Source organism: Panthera uncia, chromosome A2 (assembly GCF_023721935.1).
Source record: "Panthera uncia isolate 11264 chromosome A2, Puncia_PCG_1.0, whole genome shotgun sequence".
NCBI lineage: Eukaryota > Metazoa > Chordata > Mammalia > Carnivora > Felidae > Panthera > Panthera uncia.
Window position 1 is genome coordinate 119,001,833 of NC_064816.1, and position 22,359 is coordinate 119,024,191.

At 42.2% G+C, this 22,359-nt stretch overlaps 1 protein-coding gene across 1 annotated transcript; it reads right to left on the minus strand.

Annotated features, from left to right (window-relative positions):
• Positions 1–2,094: 2,094 nt before the first annotated feature.
• On the minus strand, positions 2,095–21,580 carry RP9 (RP9 pre-mRNA splicing factor). Its single transcript, XM_049641675.1, has 6 exons — positions 21,377–21,580; positions 9,223–9,253; positions 8,033–8,162; positions 5,633–5,724; positions 3,447–3,508; positions 2,095–2,735 (listed from the first exon to the last, which is right to left on the minus strand). Exons 1-6 carry the CDS (start codon positions 21,526–21,528, stop codon positions 2,537–2,539), a joined length of 666 nt encoding a protein of 221 aa, XP_049497632.1. The 5' UTR covers positions 21,529–21,580; the 3' UTR covers positions 2,095–2,536.
• Between the last annotated feature and the right edge of the window lie 779 nt (positions 21,581–22,359).

A 22,359-nucleotide genomic window follows, 5' to 3' on the forward strand; every position in this document is an offset into this window, starting at 1 on the left:
AATCATGAAAGTAGAATTCATCATATTAACAGTCACGGAGATCAGTGGGGAGAAATGTTGGGACCATTTTAGAATTTTGTCTGCCACAACTATTATGATGAATTTGTAGGATGTCTTGATGAAGGGAGGTCTGAGGGCTTGTAATGCTTTCCTGGATGAGTGGAAAATGCTCCATTTGAAGGTAGATGCTTGAAAATTAAGGTTTGAGTAGGTGACTAATACATTTTTGCTTGCTGGTCAGCTTTATGGGCTCAGTTGAGTTTGGAGATGATGAATTTGTGGGGGTACCAATCTACAGAGCTGTGTGATTTTTCTCTAGTAGTCTGGGTATAGATGCAGAAGAGGTTTGTGGTCTTTCTGAGAAAGCTGGGCAAAAGGACCACAGGTCAAGGGAGATGACAGGCTTAAGTGATGGACTCTGGGATCTAGGCCAGAAACAAAAGACAGACAAAACCAGAGTGAAGGAGTAGGGATGGTAGTTACCTTGCAAGGGTTGTAGGAGATGGCCAGTCTTCCAGTTATAGCAAGAAGTGGAGGAAGGTTTCATTAAGAGGTTAAAGATACAGAGCAGTGGTTCCCCAAGTGTGGTTCTCAGACCAACAGTGTTAGCATCATTAGGGGTCTTATTAGGAAAATTCCCAGGTTAACCACAAACCTACTGAATTAGAAACTCTGGAAGTCTGGGAGCACAGGAATCTGTTTTACAAGCACTGCAGTAGGTATTGATGCCCCAAGGCTTGAGAATCATTGATGTAGTCTTTCATATTAAGAGTGCTTTTAGGGGTGCCTGGGTGGCTCAGTCGGTTAAGCGTCCGACTTTGGCTCAGGTCATGATCTCGCGGTCCGTGAGTTCAAGCCCCGCATTGGGCTCTGTGCTGACTGCTCAGAGCCTGGAGCCTGTTTCAGATTCTGTGTCTCCCTCTCTCTTTGACCCTCCCCCGTTCATGCTCTGTCTTTTTATGTCTCAAAAATAAATAAACGTTAAAAAAAAATTAAAAAAAAAAAAAAGAGTGCTTTTATTGTGAATAGGATTCCAGAGGGACAGTAAGAAATTCCTAGAAGAAGAGTATGAGACTGGTAGGAAACACTGAGATATATGGGAGAGGACAAATGGCCTATGTTCTGCATGCTGACCTAGGATGCCAAGGATAAATGTAAAGGATGCCTGAATTAACTGGCCTTAGAATTTTCAGAAATAACAAGACTTAGCTGGCTGATTCTAATCTGGACCAATGTGTTACTGAGGTACTACTATTCCAAGGCCAAGATTGGGGGCATTTATTGATGAGTAGGAAATGGGTCCATTCTGGGACTGGATTGGCTGTTCTCAACCTCCAGGGAAAGACTCAGAAATGGGAGAAGAGTTACTGGGGCCCTGAAAACCGCAACAGCCCCTGCTGAAGAGGGAGGGATGCCTGTGAGCAAGCTCTATCTCCATATGGCTCAGTAAAAAACAAGATTTACTCTCCCTTGGCTGCAGGCACCACCATGATGGGCTGAGCTGCTTTTGCTATGGCACAAAGATAGAGGAGCACAGGTAGGTTGTGCTTAACCAACAGGAAGATGAAGGAAGTGTGGGATGTATTTTGGGATGTGAGTAGCTGACCCCATATAAGAATTCCCCTATATTCTTAAAAATTTTCTGATTCAATGACTCTGGGAAAAATCTTGGGACTCAGTAAGATTTAAACACGTGAAATACAATGTAGCCACGCAAGATTTTTCATTGCTGTTACAAGGAACCCTTCCTCATCAATTAACAAACCATCTCCGATGATTATACACACACCTTTTGGTGCAGCAATGCCAAAAGAGATTAAACAGATTAAAATAATCTGTTTTATACTGTTAACAAAAAACCAATGTACAGATGAGTGTGTACGTCATTCGTGTAAAAAAAAAAAGCCCTATATTTGTGATATATAAAATACTTCTGGAAGACTAAACAAGCACCTTGTAAAACTGTACCCTTTGGGGAAGGGAAATGGGTAGCTGGGGGAGAAAAGAAGGAAGAATTTCCATGATTAAAAACCTTATGTACCTTTTAAACTTGGAGCACATGCATGCATTGTTAAGAAATAAAAAGTTACTACATTTAAAAAATAAATAATGAGCTTTTATTACCCTCGACAACAGAGAAAAGCCACACTGGAGTCTCTGGGAATTCTGGGAACGCTCCCAGGGGGAGGGGGAAGGCTGCAGCAGCACCTGGAGCTTCCTCAGAGACTCATTCCCTCAGTCTAACCCCCCTGGCAGAGGCAGCTGGAAGGAATCACAAACTGCAGGGATCAGTGGGAGGAAGACAATGAACAACGCTTTCCTGCCTGAAATCAGCCGCTGTCCAGAGCCAGCACCAGGGAAGACACAACTCACCCTCCGGGGGTCACGTCTTCGCTGGAAGGCAGGTGGGAATTCACACGCGTGACACCGAATGCCCTGCTCTCTTGGGGTCTCCAAGTCCTCCCCGATACCACACCCTCTGGTCTGGGGCCACAGTGTCTGATTTTTGAGAGGAGAACATGGAATAGGTCAAGTCTTAGTCCGAGTCTGAACTCTCATTCGACTTGGAAGACTTATGCTTTCGTTTTTTCTTCTTCTTCTTTTCTTTTTTCCTTTTCTTATGCTTTTCTTTCTTCTTCTTTTTCTTGTGTTTCTCTTTACATTCTGAGGAGCTGGAGCTGCTCCCATCTTCATCGGAGGTGGAATCCTCCAGTAACTGTTTTAACTGCTGTATCCTAAACAGAAGTTTGACCAAAGAACCATATTTAACTTAAAAAAATTATAGATAAAAATGATGTGAGAGCAGCAGTGAGGGTAAAAAATGTCATGAATAACCACCTTGCGAAAGACGGTACTTATTTGTGCATGTCTTCCCCATTCTTGTCCACGTCCATGCCTGTTTGACAGGACTGTAACCAGTAAATGAGCTATTCTGTGTTCTTTTCATTGTCCTAAATATTTCTGCATGTTTCTCGAGTCCTTACCACAGAACTTCTAACAGATGTCTACTTTCCTTACTCACCGCCCCCAACTGCTCAAGTAATCTACCTCCTCAAAACAATTATTACTCGGCATCACCAGTTTTGGGAAAAACAAACTCTCCCGTTTCTTCACCCTATCTTTGTTCATGTCTAAGGATCATTTTTCACAATAGCTCAAATCCTTAAAGACACTGGAGAAGATAAACTAAACTACGGTTGGTTGCCAACATCAACTATCAGTGGTATGAGCAGGCTGGGCCAAGCCCACTGCTTTAAGCCAACCCAGATAGAACAAGGCTGGCCTGCTCATCCCCCACACACTGGCCTTTCCAGTGATTTCTCCTGCCTTCCACATATATCACAACTATATTAAAGTACCATATTTACCAAACCACTCATCTAATACCAGAATGGGTGTTTCCAACTTTATGTAAGAGGGTATTGTTATCACCAGGACCACCTCACCTTATGTCCTTTTCATGTCTTTTATTCTCTCGTATGATATCATACATAGGATCTTCATGTGCCTTGAGGATTAGAGAAGGGTAAGGTTGGATTAGGGCTTTGTGGACTGTTAAAGTAAAATTAAATTCATATTTCACTGAAACCAGTTCTTTTCTTCCTGTTTGGTGTAATTTTATATTTAAAAATTTCTAATCCTTCTTAAGGGTCACCATCACTTCAAACTTGTGGACGTTACAAAAAAGATTTTTCAATTATACAAATCCAATTTGATAAAATATAATCTGAATAGCCTTTTTAAGGATATAAACCATGGAAGATTCATTATTAAATATTACTCAAGGTTAGAAGTATTGAGGTAATTCTATGAGGACAGATGATCAAGAGATACTAAAATAAGTTGGAAAACAATACGTAAGAATGATTCATTTATAGGTGCACAAAAACATATGTATATGCCCAAAAAGAACTGTAGAAGTATACTTATCAAGCTACTTAATGCATATTCACTCTGTAGAGATGCAATATTGCTTTTGAAAAATCAATTGTGAAAAGCCCTAATGTAAAATGTCAATTTAGTTAAAGCAAATGTATTCTTGTAACATTTGTGTAATTAAAAAGTACTTGCTTAGAATATGACTACACATAGACTGAACTTTGTGGTATGTCAAATATCTTTAAAAATATCTAGTAAGGGGCGCCTGGGTGGCGCAGTCGGTTAAGCGTCCGACTTCAGCCAGGTCACGATCTCGCGGTCCGTGAGTTCGAGCCCCGCATCGGGCTCTGGGCTGATGGCTCGGAGCCTGGAGCCTGTTTCCGATTCTGTGTCTCCCTCTCTCTCTGCCCCTCCCCCGTTCATGCTCTGTCTCTCTCTGTCCCAAAAATAAAAAAAAAATAAAAAAAAAAACGTTGAAAAAAAAAAATAAATAAAAATATCTAGTAAAAGTTTTACATATTTAAGATAAAAAAGAAGCTAAAAATGTCTATATTTGTACCATCCAGAGATATCCACTGCTAACATTTAATGTGGTTGTTCCAGTCATCATTAATAATTTACAAAAAATTATAATCATATTATATATACAACTCTATTCTCTTTTTCACTAAGATTTTATTTTTAAGTAATCTTTACACCCAACGTGGGACTCAAACCTACAACTCTAAGATCAAGAGTTGCACGCTCTTCCAACTGAGCCAGCCAGGCACCTCTTTCTCACTTATGTCTTCATGAGCATATTCCTATGATACTACACATATTTCTAAAACATGATTCTTAAAAGCTATATGACTTCTGTGTTACAGTACTTATGTTGATGTGCTGGCCACTGCAGTTGTTTCCTATTTTTCTTTAGTCTATTTTTCAGTCATATAAATAATTCTAAATAATCCCTTATACATTAATAAAAATTTGTATATATTGATTTTTGTTATACCCTTAGGATCTATCCTTAGAATTTGGGTTTCTGAATTAAAAATAAATGAATTTGTTCATTTTTTGAGAGTTATGACCAATTTATCTGTTATAGTAATTGTAAAAATTGTCATTCTAGGTAGCGTTGATTTATCCAGAATATTTTCTTCAAATTTTTTAAATGAAAGCACAATTTTTAAATGTCTTAAAATCCCTGGCAAATGTTTGTGGACCCTAGTTTGATATATGGAGATAATCCCAATCTATCTGATAACAGCACAGCTGAACTGACTGAAACTGACTGGTGAATTAATCGTTGGAGGTGAGTGTAAAATAAAGTGGGGAAACGACAGATTTATTTTACTGTTATGTAAAGAGGATATATCATTTATAAACACACTTCTACTTTATAATAGAAAGATATTTAATCTTTAGACAAAGACTGGGAAACTAGAATGATGATTTTAGTTATGAAACAAGATTTTTTAAATATAATATGTAAAAGGTGACTGAATACATAACAGTGTCTTTTGGAAAAAGAAATCAGTGTTCCCAAGGCATAAGCAAATAACGCTTTAACAAAAGTTAAGTTTTTGTTAATGAACTAATCTATCACACAAATTCAGTTTAACAGAGATGTAGTTAACACTATATATTTTGGCCAAAAGGCTCTGGGAATATATTTTATGTTAACCTCCAGTTCACTGGTAACTGCCTGAGTCACTTGACATTCCCCATCTCTGGTAAATGTAAATTGAAACTCAAGAGTTTTACTTACTACTCTGAACTGTTCTAACTTTTGGTTGCCTTTGATAAAGAAAGGGCATTCTTTGTCGCCTGTTCGGTGACCATACCGTTTACAACGCCAACCTAAAAGAAAGAAAAGGGATATATTTCTGTAAGATAAAGCAGTTTTACCTAATTAAGATAAAGTATCAGTAGATCATACTAAAGATATTTTTCATTAGATTCCAATTTCCAAAGCTAATGCAATTAGTGGATGAACCATGTAAGATACCAGAAAACTGAGAGAAAACAATTGCTTCCTCAAGGATCCTTTCTTTAATCTTGGGTTTTAGAAATGAGCCAAGTAGGGGCGCCTGGGTGGCTCAGTCGGTTAAGCGTCTGACTTCGGCTCAGGTCATGATCCCACTGCTCATGAGTTTGAGCTCCGAGTCAGGCTCTGTGCTGATAGCTTGGAGTCTGGAGCCTGCTTCAGATTCTGTCTCTGTCTCTCTGCCCCTCCCCTGCTCATGCTCTGTCTCTCTCTCTTAAATATAAAATAAAATGTAAACAAACAAACAAACAAACACAAATGAGCCAAGTAGTTACTAAGCAATCCTGTGCTAAAAGCAAAGTGTGATTTTGTTTTAATAGTGTGTTATGGCTTGAACGGTATTGCTCCCTCCACCCTGTCCCCCCATTATTCTGAATGTTCTAACCGCTTGTACTTCAGAATATGACCTCATTGCGAGATAGGATCTTTAGATCCCTAGGCCTGGGACAGATCCTTCCCTCACAGCCTTCAGAAGGAATCAACACTTCTTACACCTGGATTTCAGACTGATAGCCTCCAGAACTGTGAGACAATAAATTTCTGTTTAAGTCACCTGAGAGCTTCTTCATGAATGAAAGACAAGGATGCAAAAAAAAAAAAAAAAAAAAAAAAACCAATTTGGAAGAAATAAAAACATAATGAGAAGAAAAAATTAATATCCTTAGAGAACATATTGCAACAACAGAATTAAAAAAATCATAGAAGAAAATCACAGCTTTTGGAATTGAAATAAAAATCTTAACTGAAGGACTGGAAGATATGTTGATGAAATAGTCTAGAAAGCAGAAAAAAAAATAGGACAGGAAAGATCAGAAATTAGAAAATCAATCTAGGAAGCTCATCAGGTGAGCTCTAGCCCCACTTTGGGTGAGCCCCACTTTCTCTCCCTCTCTCTTCTGCCCCCTCACTCACTTGCGCCCTCTCTCTCAAAACAAAACAAAATTCTTCTGTAGTAAGAAGTTAACAGATAATGAAGAAACCCGAAAAATCAAAAGGCAGGAATATAATCATATAATTTAGATACATAGAGATAAATTTGACAATATTTAAATTTTATTTAAGTAATCTACACCCCATGTGGATCTCAAACTCACAACCCTGAGATCAAGAGTCACATGCTCCTTTGACTAAGCCAGCCAGGCGCCCCCCCCAAATAATCTTAAAAGAGGTTTACAAGGTTACCTTTAGGGTGAGGTGAATGGGGCAAGAAACTAGGAATTGCTATTTTTTTTTTTAAGATATTTGTTGTATTCAAACAGTTTTCTCTATTTTTATTTTTTTAAGTGTTTAAAAAAATTTTTTTTTAATGTTTATTTATTTTTGAAACAGAAAGAGACAGAGCATGAACGGGGGAGGGTCAGAGAGAGAGGGAGACCCAGAATCCGAAGCAGGCTCCAGTCTCTGAGCTGTCAGCACAGAGCCCGACGCAGAGCTTGAACTCACGGACCATCATGACCTGAGCTGAAGTTGGACGCTTAACAAACTGAGCCACCCAGGCGCCCCTAGGAACTGCTATTTTTAATTATGTATGTGAAGAATCTTTGTACAAGCAAACGTCTTTAAACGGCAGCAGTACCTTTTCTTCAAATACCAAATACCACTTAAGCTGGATGAAGGTGTTGCGGCTCTGGTGGGGTGGGGGCGTGCACACACAGCACTCCTGCTCTGGACCCCACCCTTGTGGCCGTAGCTCCTCTCAGGTCACATGGATGAAACCTTAACACCACTGATTGGGGGGAGAAGGGGGCAAATCACTGAGGCAAGACCCAAAGGGACCTGCCCTCCAATGCATCCCTTGTCCCTTGTGACATTTCTACAACGGAATATCCTTTCTGTTACTTGAATATTACCAAGGAGTGTACTCCAAAGGCAGCTCCGGTCCTGTGGGCAACCACTGCCCTTAGGAGTCAGAAGCCCTGGAGTCAAAGCCATGCTCTGCCTCTTAACTCAGACACTCACTAACATACGCAGCTCGGCTTCCTTAACTATGAAACGGAGATCATGCCTTGGCTAAACAGGGCTCGGTGAGGGGGAAAAAAAAAAAAGTAAACACGCTTTGTAAGTCGTAACATATAACTTGTGTGTGCTGAGGAGTGTTACCTGAAGCTCTCCCATACTCACACTGCATAACTTTGACTTCTTTCCCGAGTGGCATCCAAAGTCCTTTAGTTGGTGCGTGAGCCAGAAATTCCCTGGCATGTTCGTTGCCTGGTACATCTGGTATACAGTCTTCCGGCTTAGTCTCATCTTCCTAAAAAAGGAAACAACATGTACACGACGTGGCAAAAGAGCACTGGAATTCTCTCCTACCTGCTTCAGAACACAGCACTGCTGGCTTTCACATGGGCTGGAAATGCCTACGTCATCCTGTTACCCTCTCCAGTACTAGAAAGAAAGACAAATTATACCCGACAGAAAGACCAGAAATAAACATACCAGAAGAATTATATCATGAAAATGATATAGCTATTCTTAGAGAAATATTACTAGTTATTGTTCACATAGGAATGCTTTGAGCTCCAAATTCTGACTCTAGATCACAAAAATTAGATTCTAAGATTACAAACTTTTCTGCTAACTTAAAAGCCTTGTGGAATGAGACAAAGTATAGAATTAAAAAAGATTTCCTGAAATAATAAAAATAACCTGTTAAAATTAAAAAAATTATTATACCATGGAGATCACTTGTCATGTCTTACAATCTCATACATGCTGTATTTGACATGTGCTCTCATCACCAAATAACTTCAGTACACAATTCAGGTGTTATATTTATATTTTTTTACCTTCTGATTTTTTTCAGTTCATGTGAATATTAAATTTATAATGAAAGAAGGTTTTCTAAAAATCTTTTCATTGAAAGGGAGCAAGCAGAAAGTTGCTCTGGCCTCTAATGAGTCCTCTAAGTCTCGCACCAGGGGCTGGACTAGAGGAGCTTCCAGTCTCCTCAGAGACAGTAGTCTCTGATGACGCTCAGGAAAGCAGCAGTGAGTGAGTCAGAGATGGAGCAGAGCGGTGAGAAGATGCAGCCACAGCAGGAGACAGAGAAGGGGACCGATCGCTGAGGAACACGTGGGCCTGCCACCGTTTCTTAGGGAACAGTCACATGGTTGATTACATTGCTACAAAGACACAGGCTGGAGACACAAAGCCCAAAGTGTATGGACTGACTGGCATCTGCAGGGAGAAGCAGGGTTATGAAAAAGATGTTCCAAACCTTATATAACAGTTTTTCATAACAAGTTACTGAGTCTGAGCACTGAGTCAAATATGTCTGAGAGAATAACCAAAGGTACAAACTTCACACTGACCTTGATAAGCCCAGGAGGAGGTTTCTCATAACTAGAAAGGAAAAGAAAAACTGCCGTCAATCATGTTAACAGGAACACAATACGTTTTAATGAGCAAAAAGCAACTAGAGGTCAAAATGAAAAGAGTATCTTTAGTAAAACCTTAAAACTGCATTAGATCTAAAGCAGTTAGTAAAATATGCCCAGCAGTCAGAGATCTTATATAAGTAAACTGATGCTACACCACATCCTGCAGAGATCTAGAACTAAAATTCACTGAAATGGTAACTAACTTGGTGTCTGAGCACAATGAATTTATTTTCGAAGAAGAGAAAGCAAGAGACTGCAGGCGAAATGTGTGGGAAGACCCAAGAGCTAATCATGCTTCCAGACTGTCACGGTTGTCAGGTTATTTACCTACCATAACTTCCACTTACTCAGCATGGAGGCTCATGTGGGGAAGGCTGAGGAATCTGTTCTAACCTGGATGGAGGCAGTGCAGGGGGGCAGGAACAAAACTGGAGGGAAGGGCCTGTTGCAGGGGATGGAGGCGATGGTGATCTGTCCTAGAGGCTTCCTTTCCCATATCCCTGCAGCTCTCAGTTCAAATCCTGCCCACTCACCCTGCCCGCAGAGTGAGCCATCCATTCCTCAGTTCTGACAGCCCGCTGTGCCCATACTGACCTCACTGGACTCGGGGTGTAGGACCCCTGCATGGTGCCTGGACGACATGCTTTATTGAATGCTGCTAGAGCAAGCAGATGTATGATGTGTGGGAATGTACGTTCCCTTGGAGCTCACAGACTCCCAAGGGTCCTAAGGGTACATATGCATCATGTCTATGCTCCCAATTCATTTTCACTTCCTATCACTCTGCTGAAGTGCCCTAAAAGGGTTCTGGATTCCAAATCTGGAAAATCAGCACCAAATGCTTGTGTTCATTTAAACAATTATTTTTTAGATTGAGATACAATTGGCATATAATATTATTATTTTTAGGTATAATCATGTTGATTTTTAAGTACTGTCACACAACTGGCTATCAAACACACTGGACACACCCCCTTCCCTCTACAAAAAAGCAGCAACTGGAAAATCATGTGGGACAACTGAACATCTTAGGTCTTGTCAATGACTCTATAAATAATATTTTGAGAGGGCATCTGGGCAATAGGCTGTTTAAAGTTGTGATTTGAGAGGTGTCTGAGTGGCTTAGTCAGTTGAGTGTCTGACTCTTGATTTTAGCTCAGGTCATGATCCCTGGGCAGTGGTATCGAGCCCCATGTTGGGCTCTGCACTGAGCATGGAGCCTGCTTAAGAGTCTCTCTCTCCCTCTGCCCTCTCCCCGCAGCTTATGCAATCAATCAATCAATCAATCAAAATTGTGTTTTGACCCTAAAAGTTTGGAAATGTGGGAGTCCCAAAACTGCTGCACACAGGTAGTGGGTTCAGAGATGATTAATTTTCTGAATTTTGTATAGTGAAAATGTCTTACTTTTAGCACCAGGAAAACATTAATAAATGTTAAAATGGTAAATCATTTATCTAATAGTCAAATAGATATCAACTATCCCAAAAGGAATGTAGGACAATACTGCAAACAGTTTAAGTTAATAAAAAAAATGAGTAGGGTAAAGTATTTGGTGTGCTTTTATGTGTATATATGGTGAAAAGGAGACTATATGTACATATATATAAACACAGATATGCCTTGTTATGAATAGCATACCTCTGGAAGAGTACCTGAGGGAGCGACCTTTAGTTTTCATTACATTTATTTATATGCAAATATATCAACTCAACGTTTTTCATTACAAAAGAAAAATGAAATTAATGGCATTGTCCTTATACCTATGCTGGCATAAACCAAGGAAAAATTAGCCTCTGAAGGAAAATCCAAAGGTAATTTGAGATATGAAAGAAAAAAGGGCCAAAAATATGCTGTTAGCAGCTCCCTTCTGCTATAGTTATATAGGCAGCATTTTTGTTTTAAAGTTTTAGTGTTATTTCTGTAATTTTTTCCCACGAATTAAGTCCTGACTCTAGCTCTATTCAACTTGGTATTTTCCTCCTAACAAAAAAGGACGGGTAAAATAGGTGAAACTAAATTATCAGGCAATATTGAAGGTTCAACTTAAAAACTTAGTCCTTGCAAAAGTAGCCAGTCAACAATTATGCCAGGCATGGTGCTAAGTATCAGAAGAGAGAACTAAGGGCATAGAAAACTTGCTTTTGCCCAAAATCCCTAGGAAGAATGAGGCACGGTGCTCAATCCATGGATTTATTTCCCTTGAGTAAAGAACATCAAACTCATTACTAAATTGTATTATTTTTGTTACTTGATTCTCTGTATAACTGTGCAACTGTCTTGATGGAGAGGTTCGGTTTTTTTGAGTAGAAAACCCCCACATTGCAGGTAGAACATTTTTTAGTTCAAGATCAGTGTGAGTGGCCTTTGGAGGTGTTAAAAAGAAAACCACAGGCCCAAAATGGAGCCAGTTAGGCCAGGTCACCGAACTGGGCCTTAATACAGACTCTAGTTACAGTTTCAACCTCACCCATAAACGTAGTCTTCACCTTCAGCAGTAATTTTCTGATCCGTACCAATAAACTAATCTGTCATATGGGCCCTCCTACCCCCCCCAAGAGAAAGATGAGGTAATTTGCAGGATAAAACTCCCTGCTCTTCCAACCAAGGCAAAGTGACTTTGCCTGGAACAATTGTTGCTTTTCTTTTGCTAATAACTTCATTCACCACCCTACTTATAGAAATGTTCCGTTTGTACAACTCTTTGGAGCACCTCTCTACTTGCTAGATGAGATGCTGCTGGATTCATGAATCAATTAATAAAACAAATTAGATTTTCAAATTTACTAGGATGAATTTTTGTTCTTTAATACAGGTAAAAAAAATTTTGGTTTGAATGGACTCATTCTCACTGCTGTGTACTTTGGGACAAGTTATTTAACCCTTCAGAGCCTCCATTTCCTCATGGGTGAATATGTCACAGCACGTATGTAAAAGGCACTTTGCAGTGGTGGCTCCTTCTATTGAAAGCAAGTTGCTCTCAGCAGTCTCATGAGGCAGGTCAAGACTAGAGCACTCGCATCACAAAGACCAAGATGTGGACCAGTAGAGAAACCTGGCCATCCCAAGCCAGACTTCACATCTTTGTGTAGATCTGTAGCTTTGTAAGGATTTGCCAGCTGCTTCTAAGTGGAGGTGGGCATCAACCTGACAGTGGACTTCCCAGACAGCATCCCCAGCTGGGTTTACTGCCTTTCTTTTTAAAAATAATTTATTGTCAAGTTAGCTAATATACAATGTAGTCTTGGCTTCAGGAGTAGATTCCCGTGATTTATCACTTACATACAATACCCAGTGCTCATCCCAACAAATGCCTTCCTCAATGCCCACCTCCCATTTTCCCTGCCCCCACCCCAACCTCCCACCCCCATGATCCCTCAGTTCTCTGTATTTAAGAATCTCTTATGGTTTGCTTCCCTCTCTGTAACTTATTTTTCCTTCCTTTCCCCTACGGTCTTCTGTCAAGTTTCTCAAATTCCACATATGAGTGAAAACATATATCTTTTTCTGATGGACTTATTTCACTTAGCATAACAGCCTTCAGTTCCATCCACGTTGTTACGAATGGCAAGATTTCATTCTTTTTCATTGTCGAGTAGTTTCTAAAGCCATGAGACTCAGAGACTCCTCTTCCATATCTGGCTTCAGGGATCACTGCCTTTTCCCCATGCAGGTGGTACATCAGCATTCAGCCAAGTCTATCATCATGTCCTGTGAGGCTCATAAAATATGCCTTATTATAGTTATTAAACTATCTTGATAAAATCACATAAGAAAAGGGCAGGCCAGGGACTCTGACCCTCAGTTTTTTCAGTATCAATTCCAACATTTTCCCTCATTGATTCCAACAACTGAACACTAAGCAGTAAGCAGCTGAATTGGGACAATCATCCAGACCTCGTGACATTAGGCATTCTTTCACTGAGTTGCAGCCACTGTTCTGGGCCAGCAGTGTATCTCCTGTATTAATAACTGTTCCTGGGTTAAATAAATTGTGCAAGGGCACACAGCCCGGAGTCCATGTGCTCACCTGTATATGACTATCAGTACATGTTTAGCTGAATCCAGTAATCAGTCTAGCACCATGTTTATCACTGGAAAACAGAAGACTCCAGTAACACTTTAAATTCAGAGCTTCAGTACAATTTGATTTAGGCATAGATACTATTGTGAATCCAGTTTTCCCTAAAAATTTCCCCCCACATTGCTTATTTATCCTTATTTGTGGTAAAATTTACATACCATACTTCCCTAGGTTTTGACAACACTCTCCTCCCCAAAGCAAAATACCATGAGGCTGTGGGAGGTAGTAACAAGGACAATGACCTCACATTCTCTGAGGCAGGGATCGGGTTGACTGCAGATATTAAATGTATACGCGCTTGGTTGTTGATGCTAGGAACATCCATGTGGAGGCAGATAATTCTAAGGAGTTTGTGAGGGGAAATGTCAAGCTACAAGGCAACATTTGAGCCACGCCCTGACATATATACCAAGTTAATGGGAAACAGAGCTATAGGGTTTTTAATCATGGATTTTAGTAAGGATAAGCTTTCATCATCTGGTTTTCAGACCAGGAATCACCAGTGGAAAACGTACCCTGCCTGTGCTCAGCTGCATGGACTGGGGAGGCCCTCCTTATTTCTGGCCAGGGGCTGAACTGAGAGAGACCCAGAAGCCTGAGAAAGAGGAAGCAAATTCTGAGGCTGGGTGTCTGTGTACTCAAAGAGCATCTCAAGCTCTTAAAGGGATTTGTACCTCTTCTATAAGGGGTAATACATAAACATTTTAGCTCAGATCTGTGCATTAATGTTGTAAATCTCCAGGGAAGGACTCATTTTAATACTTCAGAACAGCTGCAAAGTATAGAAACACTTAATGATTTAATGTTTTCTTTATCCTGACCCTCTTCTTATGCACCAACTTTAAAGATCCTTCAGAACAGGGGCACCTGGGTGGCTCAGTCAGTTAAGTGTCTGACTTCAGCTCAGGTCATGATCTCATGGTTTGTGAGTTTGAGCCTTGTGTCAGGCTCTGTGCTGACAGCTCAGAGCCTGGAGCCTGCTTTGGATTCTGTGTCTCCCTCTCTCTCTGCCCCTCCCCCACGTGTGCTCGCTCGCTCGCTCTCTCTCAAAAATAAATAAAACATTAAGAAAAAATAAAGATCCTTCAGAACAGGGTGAATATCGGAGGTTACAGGGGTTAGGGAGAATTGACCAAGGGAAAAGTGAAATGCTTTTTCTTTGGCCCTTCTCTTAAGATGTGAAAGAAAACAACTGTGGTGGATGTTATATTATGGCTTATAATAAGACTTGTAATTTCCTATATAAAGGTTATAGGAGCATCTTTTCTTATAATGTTTAGTTTTGTTCCTAGTTCCTGAAATAGGTCCAAAACTATAAAGGTGAAAAGTTTCTTTTGTTAGTCATAACAAGCCCCTTTCAACCAAACTTTATGTTAGCGGAGGTGACAAAGCTCCTAAAGATGAGGACTGGTTGCCAGGGGAATGGATTCTGTGATTAGAGAATTGGAACTTTCAGCCTTACCTCTAGGGAGACTGAATTAATCACCAATGGCCATTGATTAAGCAATCATGCCTATGTTATGAAGTTTCTATAAAACCCCCCAATAATGGAGTTCAGAGAGCTTCAAGGTTTAACACATGGAGGTGGGGTGTACCTGGAGAGGACATGGAAGCTCCATGCCCCTTTCCATACACCTTACCCTATGTATCTGTTCCATCTAGCTGCTCCTGAGTTATAACCTTTTATGATAAATCAGTAATCGAGTAAAGGCAGTGTATTCCTGAGTGCTAAGAACTGCTCTAGCAAATTAACCAAACCGGAGGAGGGTGTTGGGGGAACCTCCGCTTCACAGCCGATGGGTTAGTAGCAACCTCAACTTGTGAGTGGCATCTAAAGCGTGTGGAAGGGAGCAGTCTTGTGAGACTGAACCCTTAACCTGGGGGTTCTGATGCTGACTCCAGGTAGGCAGTGTCTGAATTAAATTTATAAGACATTTACTTGGTGTCCTCTGAGAATAGGAGAATTTCTTGGTAGTGTTGGAAAACTCCCACACAGACTAGTGCTGTGAGTGTAATATGAATGTATAAAAGGAAAACAGGAATGTTTTTTCCATCGCAGCAGATTAAGAATGAGAAATGCCATGAATTGTTATAGTAAGGAAAACTTTCCTTTGACTTCATCTCTGGATGCTTCCAAATAAGATTGGGATGGAGGCTTCTCTGCTCTCATCCTCACCATCATTAATCCAAAGCTTTTCTAAAGGGAGGACTTAGAGGACTCAGAGGAGGACTTAGTCCCTGAAGATTACATGGTAAATGACTGGGTATAAACAGAATTAACTTTTTAGATATGGTATTTCCAGAGCAAATACTTAAAATATTTTCTGGTAGAAAGCTGTGACATGTCATATGCCCAGGCTTCTCTTAGCAAGAATAATGGAAATTTGCCTGAATTAAGCAGGTGATACAGTCCCATCAGCAGCCATTCATTAGAAACATTAATGCTATCTATCCCTTATGGATTGGGACTTAAGGGAGCTTGGAAGGGAGGAGGTAACATTTACATAAATACCCAGTAATCCAACAATATTTTCTTTTGCCATAGGAGGTGTACAAATAACAGATGGCCAAAGTAAAATCCACATCCCTGGAAAATATGTAAATGCTTTGGCATAAGTGGAAAAGGAGTGTGATGAAACTGACTACACATTTTGCAATCTGTTATTAGCAATATTTCCCTTCAATGATTCCAACAGTTGAACGCTACACCAAAAAAGTAGTCTTAAAAAGTCCATTTTACAACTGTTTCTCCAAATTTAAAGGAATGTGGTTGATGTTTTTTTTCCCAGGGCTGCACAATTCATTAGTTTATGTAACACGTTAAAACAATATTTCTGGGGCGCCTGGGTGGCTTGGTGGATTAAGCATCCGACTTTGGCTCAGGTCATGATCTTGTGGTGAGTTCGAGCCCCACGTCAGGCTCTATGCTGACAGCTCAGATCCTGGAGCCTGCTTTGGATCTGTATCTCCCTCTCTCTGTTCCTCCCCCACTTGCACTCTGTCTTTCTCAAAAATAAATAAAGATTAAAAAAATTTTTTAAAAATAAAAAAATTTAAAAAACACAATGTTTCTCAAAATCTAAAGTAATATTTAAAAATAACAGATGTAGGGGCATCTGACTAGCTCAGTCAATAAGCATATGACTCTTGATCTTGGGACTGTGAATTTTAGCCCTAAGCTCCACGTTGGGTGTAGATATTACTTAACAAACAAAAAACCAGACCTGGAATAGGAGTGTGTTTGTTGTGTAGGTTGGCTTCTGTGCTGTAACAGTTAAGAAATCTGCACTCTTTATAGTTAATCCTGAGAAATAAAAAAAAAAAGTTGGTGGAGGCCCATTATTTTGTACCATCTGTGAAGCCTTGCTATTATATCATTCAGATTGTAATAAGTTTCTCTGAGCAGTGTGAAGGCTAAATTTAGATAAGATAGGAAAAACTTCATCTTCCCAACTGGGTATGGAGAAAGAAATCTTTATTTTGCCAAGTACTTAAAAATAGTCTTGTATTTCTGAGTGCTGGCATAGGATTTCTTTTGGAAGAGTCCTTCATGTAAGCATACTCAATTCCAGGTGTTCCCACAGCTTGTTCCTATGGTGTGGAAGGCAGAAATGAAACTACCATATACCTACAGAATCTCTATTCTGTTATGTCCAGCAGACAACGGACACTTGAGTAATACAGCTGGAGCATGGGTTAGAGAACAGGGTGGAAGACTCAAATGCCCTTGGGGTCCTGGCAGGTTTGGTGAAAGGGTAAAAAAGGTAAGGTCAAGTGTAAGAAACTGATTAGAGGAGTGGAAAGGGAACTAAAGAGGGAATACCAGGGGGTAAACGAATTTGAATTCAATTTGTAAAAAACCACTATAGAGCTTCCCATTTAATGTGGCTGGCCAGCCAACTTGCTTGTTTGCCTTCCTTTTCCACACTCTTTTAAAAAAATGACAGCAAAGACATAAAAAAGGTAAGCAGCCACAAAAAAATCTTGAGAGGAGATACTAGCATTGAACAATTTTGAGACAAAGCTGGGAAGACAATGGAAAGTGGAAGAAAGGGACTGACTTCTTTAGCTGGAAGAAGTTATAAGCTTTGGAAGACAAGAGTTAGGAATATGAACACTGAGTGGTTGAAACCACCAGTGTTCTCGTGCCCCACAGCCAGGAGACTCTGTGTGCCCTCACCCTTGAGAGAGACTGCAGGTGTAGTCTCCTGTGAAACTTAACTGGAGAGGCCCAGATGAGAACACTGGCATAGCTCAGAATGGGAGTGAGGGTGAGCACTAGATGAAAAATGAACTCTGGAATCAAAGCCCCCTCCTTCTCCATTCCAATTCAGGACACTTGCAGGCAGGCATATTTCTGGCACCCAAGCTTGAGAATGAAGGGTTCTTTGGACAAGCTGAACAGGCCTCAGAAACCCTCTACCTCCTGATACGTGGGTGTCTCCCCATGTAAAAGGCAGATCACAGTCTGATATCCCTATGGTGAGACTTACCAGTCAGTAAACCAGCACCTTTGCATTCTCCCTCTCTCTCAACTGCTCCTTTCAAAATAGCTTTATAATGCCTCACTCTTAATGGGGGAGATCCAAGGATCCCTACACATTAGGAAAAAACCTCTAAATGAAAAAATCAAAGGAAAAGGCAAAGAAGACACAGACAAAAGGAGAAGAAAACAAACAAAAATGAGTATCCTCAAAGATGACAGATTTGTTACTGATCAAACAACAGGATGCTATGAAAAATAGAATTCTCAGGATAAGTTCTTTAAAGTTAAAAATTGAAACTTAAAAAAAAGTGCAATGGTGGAAGGATAGGAAGATAAATCTTATAGGATGAAAAGACAGAAAATAAGAGTGAAAAGAGGATCACAGAAGTCTTAGAGTAAGAAAAAACAAAATGGTGGTAAGGAAATTAAAACAGAGTTTACGTATGTATATTAAACACCCACAAAGTATCTAGGAAAAAAAATCTGAAATCCAGTGAGAAAAATTTCACATCATGAAACAGCAAAATACTAGAAATAAAGAATTCTTTAAAGCTTGCAAAGGTGGGGGAGGTAGAACAAGTTCCTTATAAAAGAAAGGGAATCAGAGTGGCATCAAATTTCTCAGCAATACTGGGAGCTAGGATGGGGCGCCTGGGTGGCTCAGTTGGTTAAGCGGCTGACTTCAGCTCAGGTCACGATCTCGCGGTCCGTGAGTTCGAGCCCCGCATCAGGCTCTGGGCTGATGGCTCAGAGCCTGGAGCCTGCTTCCGATTCTGTGTCTCCCTCTCTCTCTGCCCCTCCCCCGTTCATGCTCTGTCTCTCTCTGTCTCAAAAATAAATAAAAACGTTAAAAAAAAATTTTAAAAATACTGGGAGCTAGGAAATGGTAGCATATCACCTTTGAAACCAAGTGAAAATTTTTCTAGCCTAGAATTCTATACCTAGCCAAACTACCTATCTGTTTGAGGGTAGCGTAAAGACATTTTCAGATATGTAAAGACTCAACAAATTTACCCCTAATGCACTTTTTGTAGGAAGTTATATAATGTATTTCAACAAAATGAGCTAAAGAGAGAAAGAGGAAGACATGGGGTCCAGGAATGGGATCCAAGACAGGAGACTGATGAGGGCAGTTGTACACCAGGTCTAGAAAGCAACCAGAGTGTGCTGGAGGAAAGTAGAAGGAAGATTTTAGGTTTTAAAAATAAACCTGATAAACCATATCAGATTGTCCGATATATAGGAGCATGGAGAAAAAGTACCTTCAGCTTTTAGAGCCTTTGGAATAAAATTAGCAGGAGAGAATAAGAAATTAAGCAAATGAAAAAAATTGAGGCTCTAATTAACTAGTTAAAAAATACAGTTGTACTAGATAGCTAAAGAAATCACAGAATACCATTTGGCTCAAAAGTAAACAATATTGGGGTGCCTGGGTGGCTTGGTCAGTTAAGCTTCATACTTCAGCTCAGGTCATGATTTCATGGTTCATGATTTAGAGCTCCGTGTCCGGCTCTGTGCTGACAGCTCCGAGCCTGGAGCCTGCTTCGGATTCTGTGTCTCCCTCTCTCTCTGCCCCTCCCCCGCTCATGCTCTCACACTCTCAAAAATAAACATAAAAAAATTAAAAAACAAGTGGACAATACTGAATAGTTATAATAATGCTAATACCAACTGAACCAATACTGATTGAACAAAAATTATAATGAAACTATATTGGAAGGATGGACGCAAGAAAGGTAGGGAAAGAGAACTAAACCCTCATTTATGTGACATTAGGTTTATAGGTAATGTCTATTGTTCAATCTAAAAGGGCAGAATAAGCATATCATTGAGAAATTAGTTAAGTCCCAGAAGAAAAAACTAAGTTTCCTTGTTGAAACCTTGGTGCTGGGAATGTGTGGGTGACTACAGAACAGGGATGCAAACCACTATTTCTTGAATTCAGTCTTTTAGTACTATGTGATGTTTAAATTAAAGTATTACTCTAAACATTTTGACTTAAAAGCAAACAAGTCTCTAAACTAGCCAAACCAAATATGGCAATAGTCCAGAAGGTTTAAATCCCTGAAGTGGAAAAATCCAACCAATCTGGGTATCAGATGCCTGGGTTTCTCTTTGGTTTTGCTAGTTTACAGGTCAGTGTATCCTTGATCAGGTTACTTAACTCCTGAACCTGCATTTCCTCATCTGCAAAAGGAGATTATAGTCTCTCCAATGTCTACGGGTGCTTTGTGAGTTACAAAATAAATGTATGGTGTTAACCAGGATCTGGTATCCCACAGTCAAAGACAATGTTTAACTTAGCCCTGCTAACTCAAGCTTATTCTAGGCAAAGAATTTTGAAAATCTGCGGTGCACAGGACAGGTCCACTGAGGGCAAGAAGAGGCCAGGACTGTACCTGCTAACAATACAAGGCCTGTATCCTGCAACCACTGCCTTACTAAGGTGAAATTCAGCTCAAGGGTCATGATGAAAACAGCTGGCCAGCCTCCAATAATGCAATGCATTTTGTGTCAAAGCTCCCAGGTTAATTACAAAGGATTTGACTCCTTTGAAGACTTTTCTTTACATGATCATCTTAGTACAGGTAACAGAAGTGCCTGAAAGAAAAACGTGTCATTTATTGAATAACTCAGGGAACAGAAAACTTACGTTTGCCTTCTGGAGCTCATTACAGAGTGACAATCACAGAAAAGCACCGAAAGGCCATAAATGCACCTCCCGCCTGATGTTTCCATCTCCTCTACAACCTGCCCTTCTCCCACAGCCATGGGCACTCTCCTCGAACCCGCCGGAGCTGGCCTTGCACGGGGCCTCTTGAAGTCAGGCCACGCTGACCAGCAGGAACGGGAGACCCCGGTCCTCATTCTTTCTGCTCAGCTGGAACCGGCCTCTTCGTAGCCCCCACCCTTCATGTTGCTCAAAGTCCTCAGGACTAAAGAGAACAAGTCTCCACGCTCTTCCACCTGACAGCCACCTTCGGAATCTTCAGGAACAGTCCGTCACCCCATTCTCCGGCCCTCCCCTCCGGGCCGCACGAACGGTACAGGACGGCTGGTTCTCGTCCCTCCTTCGCAGCAGATGAAGAGAATGCGATTTGACCCGGTCCACCGGGGGCCCTCTGAACCGACACCGTGAAAGGGCACGACCGCAGCGCTCACTGCACTTGGCCGCGCGTTCAGTCCCCAAATCGCGCCCGAGCGCTTACTAGGTGCCGCCGGATCCGCCGCACCCGCCCCGCAGAGCCCCGGCCGCACGCCGACCTCGCGCGGGGGACTAGAGCCCGCGCTTCCCCTGCCGGCCCCGGCCGCTCGGCGCGCGGGGGGAACGGCCCTTCCCTCCCCGCGGAGGCGCCACTGGAAGTCGGGTGGCCGCGCCGCGCGGGGCCGGAACTGGCGGCCGGCTTGGCCGGGGTCCCGCTGCCCGCGCCCGGGTCCCCCGGGGACCCAGCCTCACGCGCCCCCGCGCCACCCCGACCGCACGCCTCGCGGAGGAGCGCGGGCGGCGCGGACTCACAAGGACTCCAGGTGCTTGAGCTGCTGCAGCTGCTGCGCGTCGTGCCGCCGCCGCTTCTGCTCTCGGCGCCGCTGCAGCTCCTGCTCGGCCGACTCCCGCGGCCGCCGCGCGCCTCCGGCTCGCGCGTCGTCACGCCCGGGCCGGGAAGACATCGCGGCCCGCGCGGCTGAGGCGACCCGCGGCGCGCCTGAGGCGCCTGAGGCGGCCGAGGCAGCGAAGACGGCACTTCCTCCGCGCCGCGCCGCGCCCGGACCGGCCCCGCAGCGCCCCCTCCCGCCGTCCGCCCGGGCAGCGCCCTCCGTCTCCGCCGTGGCCTCCCGGTCCCCGCCTCCCGCCAGGCCCGCCGGCCACCTCCCCGGGCCGCGGCCCCAAGTCGGCGCTCGGAGCTCCGTGAGCCCGCCGCCTGGCTGGCCGGTGCCGGAGTTCGGCGCGCGACCCCTGGCGGTGGCGGCCAGGCGGGCGGAGGAGGCCTGCGGGGCAGCCGGAAAGCCCCGCCCCCGGGACCCTGGGAGCGGGTACGAAGTGACTTTGTAGTCCCGGGTGGGATTAGACTATGAGCGCTGCTGCTACGTGGTGCTGGGATTCAAACAGCTTTGAAGAAAGCAAGACTCTCCATAGAAATTCTCTAATTTTCCGGAGCATGGTGAAAACATAGCGTACAGTTTATTTAGATAACTTTTGGGTGCTGGACAAAAAAGCTGTATATACTGAGCGCTTTTTATGTTGTGGTTATTGATCTAAGCCCTTAAGAGTTGATTTAATTTTTAAAAGCTTACTCAGTGCTGTTAATTACCCTTATGCATTACCCTTACCTTATTGTGTAGATAAGGAAGTTTAGGGGCTCCTGGGTGGCTCAGTCCTTTACACATCCTACTGTTGATTTCCACTCAGGTCATGGGCTCCTGGTGCCTAAGACTCCCCCAGCCCTCCCCCAGTCCTCCCCCAGCCCTCCCCCAGCCCTCCCCCAGCCCTCCCCCAGCCCT

Coding starts and splice junctions, on each gene's coding strand:
- RP9 (XM_049641675.1), bottom strand. CDS start 21,528: ATGTCTTCCCGGCCCGGGCGTGACGACGCGCGAGCCGGAGGCGCGCGG. Junction 9,254..21,376: donor CTCAAGCACCTGGAGTCCTT/GTGAGTCCGCGC, acceptor TTTCCTTTCTAG/TTATGAGAAACCTCCTCCTG. Junction 3,509..5,632: donor AGTTAGAACAGTTCAGAGTA/GTAAGTAAAACT, acceptor CTAATCCTCAAG/GCACATGAAGATCCTATGTA.